The following is a 12,027-nucleotide window of genomic DNA, read 5'->3' as shown; positions in this document are numbered from 1 at the left end:
TCTCCCTTGTAAAAAAATATAAAAAGATCATTAAATGTTAACTCAATCAATCAGCACACTCTCATGTTCTCTTTTGTCCTCTCCAGAGTTGATCAACAGAGAGTAGAAACAAGGAGCAACAAGATTTGTCGTAGTAGTAGTTGCATCAATCAAATGGAAAGTGGGTTTAACACGGAAACCCTCAACTTTTGCCCCAACTAAAACGTTTGTTCCATGGGGTAAGATTGGTGTCATGGTATCAATAGTCCCTCTTATATCCCCTATTAAAAGACCAAGCCAAGACCAGGAGCAGGGAGAGTGAAAAAAAAAACGAGCAGATCTCTCTCTCTCTCTCTCTCTCTCTCTCTCTCTCTCTCACACACACACACACACACTCACACTCACACTCACACTCACACACACGCACACACTAAAGAAGAAAGAAAGAATCAGCAATGCACAGTCAACCCAAATTTCTGAACAATTACTTAAGAAACAATTAATTCAAAAAATGACTAAAATGAGTCAATAACCCTCCCCCCCTCACTCTTAGACCCTTAATACTGACAATAAATGCATATTCTTTGCAGCCTTATAGTAAGTACGTTAACTTACCTCAAATTGTTCCAAGCTTGTATAAGCCCCTCCAGCCAATTTCATCCTGACAGTTCCAAAATCCATTGGATGCTCTATGATTTCATGGTAATCTGGCAGCTGCAAAAGATGTCCCGGTCAAATAAAGGAAAAGAATAACTCATAAATGTTTGATATAAATGTGTTCCTGTAAAACCCACTTCGTTTGGATCCACCGGATCAGAAAACACTCCATATGTGTCCTTCCTGCACGTAGGATGACAACTCTCAGTACATTCAAACTCAACTGTCAAACTGGATTGGAGATAAAGAGGAAAAGAAGCTACAACGCACTTTTGAAGCCTGTCGATGATGAACAACAGCAACTTTTTGTCCGGTAAAGATGTTGTGGGTCCCGGCTCCAACCGTAACTCTGTTGACGAAATTATATAAATAAATAAACAAATAGAGATTTCCAACGTCCAAGAATGTCTTTTTTGGCAAGGAAAACGAGACCGCGAACCTGACTCTTCCCCTTTTGAGGCAGACTTCGTTTTTTCTTCCTGAGATTCATTTAAGAAATCAGTCACAGAAATAACAGATGGATTTTTATTTTTTTTTTCCCCTTTTCTTCATATAACTGAAGAAAAGACCAGGGGAAAATGAGCATAGAAGAAGAAAAGACAAAGTTGAACTTTTTCAGACAAGATAGTCTCAATAAAAAGTCCAACTAAATGCCATCCAGAATAAAATATGAAGCAAATGGAGAGATTAAAATAGGAAGAAATTATCACTCCTCTGGTCTTCAGAAAAGCCAAAACGAAAAAATAAAACAATTGACCTAGTCAAACACAATGTTCCAGTTCTGAAGACCAACTAAAAAGTTTAGAGCGAATTCCAAGGGGTTTTCAAATCACATCGACTATAGAGTGTATGAGATGCCGAAACTTCAAATAAATGAAACCGAACTGCCCTAAATTCTACGAGAAATTCGGCGAGTTCCAAAAATCGAAAAAATCCACACTCATAAAAACCTTTAATCTCTACAAACACAACCCAATTCAAACGAAAAAAAAAAAGGGAGGAGTGTCTCTCTCAGAACATATCATGAATTCGTCACCTTTTCAGCATCGCCGGGGCCAGATCCGTCAGCAACGGCATTAATCCTCCTCTTCTTGTCCGCCGTCTCCGATTTCTCATCCTCCACGTACGAATCAGAGCCATAAGAACCAGAATTCAAGGAAGAATTCAAAGAAGACCGGTGTTGCTGATTTGAAGGCAGTCGAAGGACAAGCTTGAGCTTCTTCTCCCTGCGCTTACCGTTAGAATCTTCGTTAGAATCTTCGTCTTCTTCATCATCATTGTCATCGTCATCGTCATCGTCATCTCCGGCATCGGCGGCTCCTTCCGAGACTGCCACGGAGATTCCGTCAGGGTAAGGGTTACGGCGAGTGAATCGACGATTAGGGTTAGGGTTGGGGACGATTGGTTTTCTGTAATTCGAATTCAAATAGGGATTAGAATTAGGGTTTCGCTTTTGCTGTTGCTGCTCCTGCTGTTGTTGTTGTCGTCTAAGATTTCGCTTTTGGAGATCTAAAAGAGAGGGTCGTCCTTTCTTCTTCTTCTTCTTCTCCACTACCTTACCCATTGTGCTCTCTTCTCTCTCTTCTCTCTCTCTACAAACAGGGGTAATTTTTTTTCTTTTATTTTTTTATTTTAAATTCTACTTACGGACCTTTCGGACGAAAGCCTTGCCGAGAGAACCACACGAGTTGGATGGTGAAACACGTTGCGTCAGCCTCTCTGTTACGAGTCTACATTCTACAATGGCTTACGAGCTATCACTTAAATAGGGTCAAATTACTTTGTACTTGCTTACGAGCTATCACTGCGTTTAGTTCATGGTTTTAGTCGTGGGTATCCGATAGTTCACATCCTCTGCACGTAGCGGTGAGGTGTGATATAATCGTACGGTTGAAAGTATATGGGCACGTGTCCCAAGGGTTCTTCAGCCACCTGATACTCATTGCATCGATGCAGCGACTGCATATGATTTTAATACCTCGGATCACAGATCAGGGATCAGGGATCGAACAAAATTTGGTTGTCAAGTAGGCGTGTCAATTCCAAGCCTGCACTAGTAGGCCCGATTGAGCCCAATACTTTTATGGCCTGACCTGGACCAACCTGATCAATAAACATGGCGGGCCTAACTCGGCCCGTTTATAAATAAGTAGTATATGGTGCAATGGGTAAGCTCGATGGGCCTCCCGATCGACCTGACCCATTTACAAGCCCGACTCAGATCACACGTTTAGCCCGACCGCTTATATGGGTATTTTGATTTTTTTGGGATAGAATAGGGTATATATTGACTTTTTATCAATTATTTACTGTAATTAATTGTAATATATTTTCAAAATTGTTGATAATTTAATCAAATAAATTGAAATATCTTAAATCTAAAAAAGGTAAAGACCGTTTAAGGCTTTATTGGTACATTACCCCATTTAAGGCCTGATTAGCCCGATTAGGAGAAGCCCAATTAAAGCCCGAAACAAGACCGAGACCGACTCCTTCCTTAAATAGGTAGGTCATGGTCCGAGGATGTAGGATCGGCCTGACCAATTGACACCCCTAATCCCATGTAGCATCGAAGTTCCTACTTCCGGGCTCACAATTAAAGAAATAAAATCTTAAAGAGTAGTTTAGAAAATACTAAAACCTCAAGGAGGGTATTTGTGAACTCAAAGAGAAAGTGAATTATTCTATTTTGTTAGCTACAAGCTCGGGGTGATAGGAACTTAGCTGGATAGTAGCAAAAATAATCTTCCACAAGGATCGGCCATCTCAAAAATAGATTAGAGTGTAAGTTATAAGAGTATTGATTTAAATCGGTATCGGATCACCCATATCAAGCAGAAATACCCTTACTTTTCCTAAAAAACAGATTTTTCTTTTATTTTTTTAGCCCTGGTCCATACCGTTCAACCAATATGGTATTTGGTATCAGCCAACTATCAGGATCAGAGATAATCCAAATCGAAACAGATCCCCTGATATGAGTGATCCGATATCAATACATCAAACCAGGTTCAATTACATAGAGTACAGGAAGCAAAAGATTCTACCAAAGGGAAAAAAAATAGACATGCAAAATGCTTCATTTTTCTACCCAAAAAAAAAAATAGCATCTTGGGCATGCATCCGATCAGCTATTGGCATATCCCATGGGATTACTGACCATCGAATGCGCACTGGACTCCCAAGGGTTATAGAGGATCTGAATCCTATCACCAGAGGGAGGTTCTTATCATCCCCATGGGGCAAAAGGAGCTTTAAATTAGGGTAGATGATCCTCCAGCATATAGGATTCCTAAAACTAAGGTCGTGCTAAGCACAAGACCGATTTAGCATTACAATGAGTTTGTAAGTTGTTGAACGTGCCTGATATCTTTATATATATATATATATATATATAACACCAATTTAGCATTACAATGAGTTTGTAAGTTGTTGAACGTGCTTGATATCTTTATATATATATACCATATAATAGGATCGATATACACCAAAATACAGGGAAATATGGTTCTTCTGGTTCTATATAGTGAGAAGAACGAGACCGGTGCAATACCGTACTCCGATCCAGGCAAAAAAACGATCACTAGGATAGGTGCAATACTGTACCTAGAACTAATTTGTGCAAAATTAAAATAACAAATAAATAGAACAAGACCAAGAACTCAAAATTAGAAGTAGTAAAAGCTGCTTAACCAGATCAATATTTCACAGTCAAGAGGTGCTACTGTAGGTTTCTTTGTGAAGATAGAACAAGAAGCAAGTTGTAGATGCAGATGCAGATGCAAGAAAGTAATGATGCAAAATAATTTTGAAAAATACACTTTGCTTATAATTTGGAGATCTTTGATTACAAGATTTGGGTAGGCTTAGGTTGGAGGATTTGAGAAGAAGATGGGTGTTTGGATCTTTGATGGAACTTTGAGGGTTGTTGATGCTAACCTTTGAGGGCGATTGAACTTGAAAAGGACGATCGGTCCTTGAAGTTGTTGTCGAGGACCGGCGGAGCTTTGAGGAGTCCGACGAAGCTTGAACTTTGAAGAACTTGAGAGGGGCGATTCCTTTGGATGGAGGCTTCTTACTCTTTAAGTCTACATTTGGGGGAAAATAACCAAGTGCTTTTTGAAGAGGGGGTGTCTCTTTTATAGGGAAAGATGACACATTTACATTTTATTTGTGTTTGCGATGCATTTGGGTTTCATTTGACACTGTTCTAAATTACATTTGAAACAGTACTGAATTATATTTCATTTGGTACTGTGCATTTGAATTTGGAGTACTATTTGAGGGCACTATTGGCGTCGAAAGTTGGGATTGATTTTGCCCTTTGATTAGGAATCTTTTATCTTGGACGTTGATTTGGGATCTTTAATCTTGGCCACTGATTTGGGATCTTCAATGATCGTACCACGGCATTCCATGTGTTTAAGACACTGTTTTTCGCATTGGTTTGATCAAGGAGTTTGTACCATATTTGACTGAGCCTGGTATTGGCCTGACTGTCCTTTAACCTGAGACAGTAACAGTACCACCTTTCCTCTAAGAGGTTGTCCGTGGTTAACTGACTAGGTGAGTTATCGACATCACCAGTCGGCTAGTTTCAGAACCGTCCTAGCAAATGTTGTAGATCAAATCATTGTTTGGTCATAGATTTTGATTTTGAGGTGGCTCGATGAGATTTGCGAGAGGTCATCGCTTTGAATTTGCTTGAGGATGATGCCTTGCTGGAGGGAACATCTGGCTCATTATCAAAGGGATCTTGGGCCATTTGTTGAGTATGGCAATGGACTGCCATGGAGCTTTTGATGGAGCTAAGGCTATAAGCTCCGTCACTTGATTCTTCTTCTGAGTCGAAGCCGAGTTCGGCGAGACGAGCTAGAAGGGCTTCCTTTTCACTTTTGATACTTGATTTTGAGGAAGCTGGAAGGGCCGGATTGGTTTGAGGCCTGTGAGGCTTTGGATGTGGGTCGATTTTTCACATTTTGAGACATCACAACTGTCCCACCATTTGATGTGGTAAACACGTGAGAGGACGGGGGCAAATCAGTCCTGTGTTTGGAAATCATTGATTTCATAGTCCCAAAAAAGGATCCATGCCAAGCGGTAGTGGAGGAAGAACCGGAGGAGATCAGGCTAGTGTGGTTGCTGTTGGATGTGTTTGCAGAATACTTTGAAGGAATCTTGAATTTGTTGTGGAAAGATATTGACCATGGGGCCATATTGATCCCACCAACGTGGAAACCAGAGGGGTGTTTGATTATTGAATTTGTAATCGAAACAAAAGAACCAGGAATGTCTATTGTTTCTATTTTGGAATAAAAATGCTTTGCACCAAGCCTCCTGGTAGTCATAGTAATGATATCCAGTAGGGGTATAGGCATTTGAAAAGTTTTTGTAAGTGAGGGGATGGTTGTTCCACTCTTTGACGCGAAGGACTTTGCATATGGTTACAGTTGTGTGTGTGACCAAGGATTGGTCATTTTTGTCGAAATTGAGTTTAAGCCTGACAGAGTCAGTGTCGACAAGAATGTATTCATAAAATTCTTGTGTTTTTGCTGTCGTGGGGGAATAATAGTGCCATCCTTGAAAGAAGATTTGTCAAGCCATGTTTAATGGAGAGTCCATGTAATTTTCAAGAACTTCTTTAATAGTGAAGAGGTCTTCTTTGAGGGGTTTTCATCATGTTGGCTTTTGATTTTGGATCCTTAGGCTGTTTGGAGAGGTTTAGCCTGGGTTGTTTGAAGGCTGGAGCTGGCTCTATTTGTGGTTTGAACGGGGTCGACAGTCGAGGAAATGACTACAACATGGGAATATGGCCGATTTGCAAAAGCCAATTGGGATTGGCTATAGGTAATAATTTGATTTGTAGGAGCGCCAGTAGTGTCGTAGCTGGATTTGGATCGTACTAGGGAATTTGAAGAAGTGGACTCTTTTGAGAGAGCCATTTGGAGAAGGTTTATTTGAGGAGTTTGGCCCTGTAGGAATTCACGAGTAAGGAAGTCAGGGACAATTGGATTCTCCTTTAATATATTCAATTTGAAATTCGAAAATTGAGAGTAAAGCTTGCCATTGGGCAAAAATTTATTTTGAAGCTAAATTTGAGACATCATTTTGTAAAACAAATTTAGCAGCGCTGCAATCAACACGAACTAAAAATGGTTTATTTAATAATGCATTTTGAAATTTTTGTATACAAAGAACTATGGAAAGGACTTCTTTTTTGATGGTGCTATAGTTCTTTTGTGCAAAGTTCCAGATACCAGAGGTAAACTGGACAAGTTGTTCTTTGTTAGTATCTGGGAGCTTTTGTTTAAGAATTCCACCATATCCAATGTCTGAGGCATCGGTTTCAACTATTTTAAAAGCCTCAGGGTTTGGGATAAATAGGCAAAGAATTTCTTTGACCAGTTTTTTGATTGATTGGACAGCAGTTGTTTGGGCCAAAGACCAAGGTGTCAGGTTCTTTTTTAGCCGAAGATACAAAGGTACGGCAATCTTACTAATTTGGGGAAAAAAATCACGAATGTAATTTAGGCTTCTAAGAAATCTTTGCAATTCTTTAGAACAGAAATTTTCACTATCATCATCCAACTCATCCATACACTCTTGGAATTCCGAATCAAAATTAATATCAAAGTTGATAATTAAATCATCAGAAAAATCCAGAAAATCCTCAATCATATTAATCTCTTCTTCTATATGTGGTTGCTTGCCTATCCTAAACATGTTAAACTCAACAGTTTGGTTACCAAAAGATAATCTTAGGAAACCATTCCGGCAGTTGATTAATGCATTACTGGTAGCTAAGAATGGTCTTCCTAGAATTATTGGGATCTCATCCTTAGTTGAGAAGGGCTTGATATCTAACACAATGAAATCAACAGGGAAAATAAATTATCCCACCTTTAGTAAAACATCCTCAACCATCCCTTTAGGAATTTTAACAGACCAATCTGCCAACTGAAGAGTAGTTCCAGTGGCTTTCAATTCTTCTAATCCAAGTTGCTTGTACACATGATAAGGTAAAAGATTCACACTTGTGCCAAGGTCAAGTAAGGCATGCTCAATGTAGGTGTTGCCTATGACACAAGATATGGTAGGGCTCCTTAGATCCTTATACTTGGCTGCTATAGGCTGAGTAATTATGGAACTAATATTACCTGCCAAGAACGCCTTTTTGGGCACACTAGTGATATGTTTGTGAGTACACAAATCTTTCAGTACCTTTGCATAGGCAGGGATCTGGAATATGACATCCAAAAGGGGGATGTTCACTTCTACCTTTTTGAAGACTTCTAAAATTTTATCCATGGACGCAGTCTTCCTTTTGTTTACCAAGAGATTAGGAAATGGAACAGGATGAACATAAGAACTGTTAGGGATTTGCCCCTGTTCAGAAGAATCATTTTTGGTTTCCTCAACCAAATCATTTTTAGTTTCAGAAAAATCTTTAGGTTCATCAGACGAACCTGAAACAAGAGGCACACTTGTGTCCTCAACTGAAAGAGAGTTAACATGAGTAATAGATGAGGAAGATTTAGGAACACTCTGTTGGTACTCTCTACCACTCCTAAGAGCATAAACAACATTACATTGGTTAGAGGGCCCTTGTTATGTCTGACCTTGTACTATATTTAGTGGTGCATTAGTTGATGTTTGTGAACTAACAGGCTGATGATGCCTAGGGTTAGGCTCTGGTTGACTGGGTAAAGTTTCTTTCTCCCTCTCATGCATAATTGAGACAACTTGAGTGAGTTCTCTCATAAGATTTTGATGGCTTGTCATGAGGAGGGCCATATTTTTTTTCCAAGTCACTTATTCTACTAGCCTCTCCAGTATTGGTAAACCCAGGGGGTTGCTGATAAGATGATAGGAGAGGGGCCCTAGGAAAACTAGTCTGAGGTCCTACATTTGACCTAGGAAAAGTATTTTGAGAAAAAGATTATTGTGCAAAGGGAGGCCTTTGGAGTCCAGGTTGACCTTGATTGTGGAAATTGGAAGGCCCTGCTTGGTTGCCCTTATTCCAAGAGAAATTTGGGTGATTTCTCCATCCTGGATTGTAGGTATTACTATATGGATTATTCTGGTATAATGCATTAACACTATCATTAGAAGTGCCCCAGAGGTGTTGGGGCATTCTTCTAGGAGATGTCTAGGGGACTGGCACCAAGCACAAATCTTAACCAAATTGACTGATGATAGCTCTCTAGGAACAATAGCCTCAATTCTCTTGATTAGGCCGATAAATGGGCTTCTTTGGCTACTATTCCATCCAAAAAATATCCTTTTCCTCCTATGGTTCTTTCACTCTCTTGGGTTGATTCTCACTCACGAGTTTTGTCAGTTAAGTCAAGTAAGAATTCCCATGCCTTTCCTTCATCTATAAAGGATGTGAATCCCTCAGAGCACATAGACTCTATCATTTGTTTAGTTGGGTAATCAATATCCTCATAAATTATTTGACATAAATGCCATAGGTCTAGGCCATGGTGAGAGCATTCTTGGAGTAGATCCTTGAATCTCTCCATAAGTTTGGAAAATGACTCGCTAGGCTTTTGCCTAAACTGAAAGATATCACTTCTAAGCTTATTGGTCTTGTGAGTTGGGAAAAACTCTTAAGGAAGACAACTGTGAACTATTCCCGTGAGGTTATGGAATTTGTGGGTAACCCATACAATCACTTTTTAGCCTGGTCTTTCAATGCAAAAGTGATAAACCTAAGCTTAACAGCATCATCAGAAAGCTGTTGGATCTTAATTAGAACACATACCTCTTCAAATTCCCTTAAAAATAGGTATGCATCCTCAGAGGTCAACCCATGGAAGTGGGGCAACATAGTGATGTATTGAGATTTGAGTTCAAAATTATTGCCCTGGACTTGTGGTAGAACTATGCAGGAAGGTTGGGCTGTTCTAGCAGGGTAGAACCTATATTTCAGAGATTTAGGTGAAGGGTTTTGTTATTGGTCTCCCATATTGAAGGGTTTTAAAGAGAGCAAACGTATAGGGTCACTACTTGTTGGATCTCTTCTTTCTAACCGATTCTTAGTATTACGTACCCACTTAACACTCATGCAACAGAAAACTACCCAAACCTAGAGTAAGACAAGCACAAAAGAATGGATAGCAAATTTTTTTTTTATGATTTTATTTTGGCTTTTTGAGAGCTTACCGACAGGGATCCGGGGTTGCTTAGGTCAATTCTTGAGGTACTGCTACAGGGGCAAAACCTGTCTTTATCATACTATGAGGCATGGCGACCTCCACCGATACAACTATTATTACAAGTTGTTATTCTCAGGAATTCAATAAAAGAAAAAGAAAAAACAAAACAAAGCAAACAAAGCACTCCGATTTACCAAAAGAAAGTGAAAAATAACATGAAACTGTCTCCCCGGCAACGGTGTCAAAAACTTGTTTGAAATTTTAAATGTAACCGCAAGCGTACAGATCAATGTAGCTACGGGTCGAACATAGGGAGAACAGTCACTTTATTTTTTTTAATAATACGAAAGTGAACCAATTAATGGTTATGATCTAATTCTAATTACCGTCCTAAACATATGTATCTAAAATAACGTCCTAACCATTCGTCATCTAAGAATTTAAAGATACAAGCCATGTAATTAAAATTAAATAAATAAATAATTAAAAATAAACAACCCACGCAATTAAAAAAAATAATAATAATAAATGAAGAAAAAAAATGCTGAAATAAAAATAAAGTAAAAAAAGGGGGAAAAGCTATAGAGAGACTCACAAGTAAGTTTCTCTACTTAGCCCAAAGGATGCATCATAATATGAGCTTCCCTACTTGACTAGAAAGTCACTTTTACAAGGGTTACTCTACTTGACTTTAGGGAAAGGGAGACAATTAAAATAAAAGCAATAAATTGATGGTTCTATGGCTAGGAGGGGCAAAACCAACACATACACTAGTCATGAACCTTGGGGGAAAGGGATAGCAATAATGTAACGACTGAAATTAAAATCCTAAATTAAGAAAGAAAGGGTAGTCAGAAGAGGGAATGAGAGGGGGGAGAGAAGACTACTGAGGGAGTCTACTTACATGAACTTCAACCCTTGAACTGAAACTTGATCGATTTGAGATACTACCAGTACTAAAAACCAGATCTAGAATAAACCAAATCTGAAATTTCTAGTACTAGAGAAAACAAATCTGAAAAAAAAATTGAACTTGAAAGACATGCTTCATAGCTTGTTCTTGTCACCTAGAACTAATCCTAGAACTAGAACTTGAAAATTACAACTTCAATTACTTAAATAATAAAAATAAAAGACTAAATCAAAAATAAAAGTGCTTGCATTAATTGAATAAAAGAACTTACAAAAGTGTTTAAAGCATAAACCTAGAACTAGAGATAGAGAAAGAGAAAACTAGAGAAAGAGATAGAGCAACAAAAAAAAAACCCTAAAAGAAGAATGAATTAGAGAGGAAGAGAGGGACCATTTTTTAGAGTTTTGTGGACTCCCTTTTATAGGGAATAGGAGAGAGAGAAGGACGTCCAAGGGTGGATCCCCTTGGACGATTTTGTGGTGAGGTGGAGGAGAGAGGAGAGAAAACGTTTGAAGAGATCTCCCACGATTTTCTTGCCTTTTTTTCCCTATTTTTTCTCTTTTTTCTATTTCTCTCTCTCTTCTTGCACAAGAAACCCCCCTTGGCCAATTTTCCTTGCTTGGATTTGGACAATATTCTATTTTAAATGGGAAATTCCATCCATGCCCTTGTCTTTTCTTTTCTTTTTTTTCTTCTTTCCTATTTTTTGTCTTTATTTTCTCTCTTCTTCAAACTTGCATACAACTATCTTGGCCGACCCCCTTTAAGTGATGAGTAGGAGAGAGAAAAAATTCTAAAAAAAAACCTCAACAAAATAGCAGCTAAGAGGTTCAAACTTGAGACCTCCTAATAAGGAAGAGATTTTGCACACCACAACTCACCAACTACGCTAGGTAATTGTTGTTACCAAAAACGAATCTTCAATCACTTAAGGATGTGGTCCATTGATCCTTGTTGGCATTTGGAATATTCCTTATACCCTTGGGACAATTACAGACGGGCTAGTTCTGCATCTCGGTTCAGTTCTGATCCATTATTCTTTTTCTTACCCAAAAAGAATAATCACTTGTACGGTTGACCAAACGAATGTGTACTTTTAATTGAACACGTCCATCTTGCTTAGAATTTCATCCTCTTCGCAACCATGAAAAGAGATAGGACCTCTTTACGTGTAAAATTGGAGATATAGGGCCCGATAGTCCTAAGGCATTGAAAGTATAAAACCTGCAAAAAGAGAGTAAAACACAAGACAGCTCCATTCTAAATATGTAAAATGCATGATTTACTACCCTAGATTTCACACATAAATGTGCTCAT

The 12,027-nt window shown here is 38.7% G+C and overlaps 1 protein-coding gene and 1 non-coding gene across 2 annotated transcripts in view; one reads left to right on the top strand and one right to left on the bottom strand.

Annotated features, from left to right (window-relative positions):
* Positions 1 to 2,377, bottom strand: part of LOC122083481 — a 37,074-nt gene extending 34,697 nt beyond the window's left edge. Inside the window, exons 1-5 of the mRNA XM_042651311.1 lie at positions 1,673 to 2,377; positions 1,076 to 1,115; positions 907 to 985; positions 774 to 819; positions 595 to 693 (exon numbers count right to left, since the gene is read on the bottom strand). Coding sequence (XP_042507245.1) covers positions 595 to 693; positions 774 to 819; positions 907 to 985; positions 1,076 to 1,115; positions 1,673 to 2,200 — 792 coding nt within the window. The 5' untranslated portion in view covers positions 2,201 to 2,377. The remainder of the gene's footprint in view (positions 1 to 594; positions 694 to 773; positions 820 to 906; positions 986 to 1,075; positions 1,116 to 1,672) is intronic.
* Positions 2,378 to 9,114: 6,737 nt separating this feature from the next.
* On the top strand, positions 9,115 to 9,221 carry LOC122085323. The gene has a single exon (XR_006142097.1). It is a non-coding gene; the product is annotated as a small nucleolar RNA R71 (small nucleolar RNA).
* The last annotated feature ends 2,806 nt before the right edge of the window (positions 9,222 to 12,027 follow it).

This window comes from Macadamia integrifolia, chromosome 7 (assembly GCF_013358625.1).
Source record: "Macadamia integrifolia cultivar HAES 741 chromosome 7, SCU_Mint_v3, whole genome shotgun sequence".
Classification (NCBI taxonomy): domain Eukaryota; kingdom Viridiplantae; phylum Streptophyta; class Magnoliopsida; order Proteales; family Proteaceae; genus Macadamia; species Macadamia integrifolia.
Note: the sequence above shows the minus strand (reverse complement) of the source record. Positions and strands in the feature narration are given on the sequence as shown.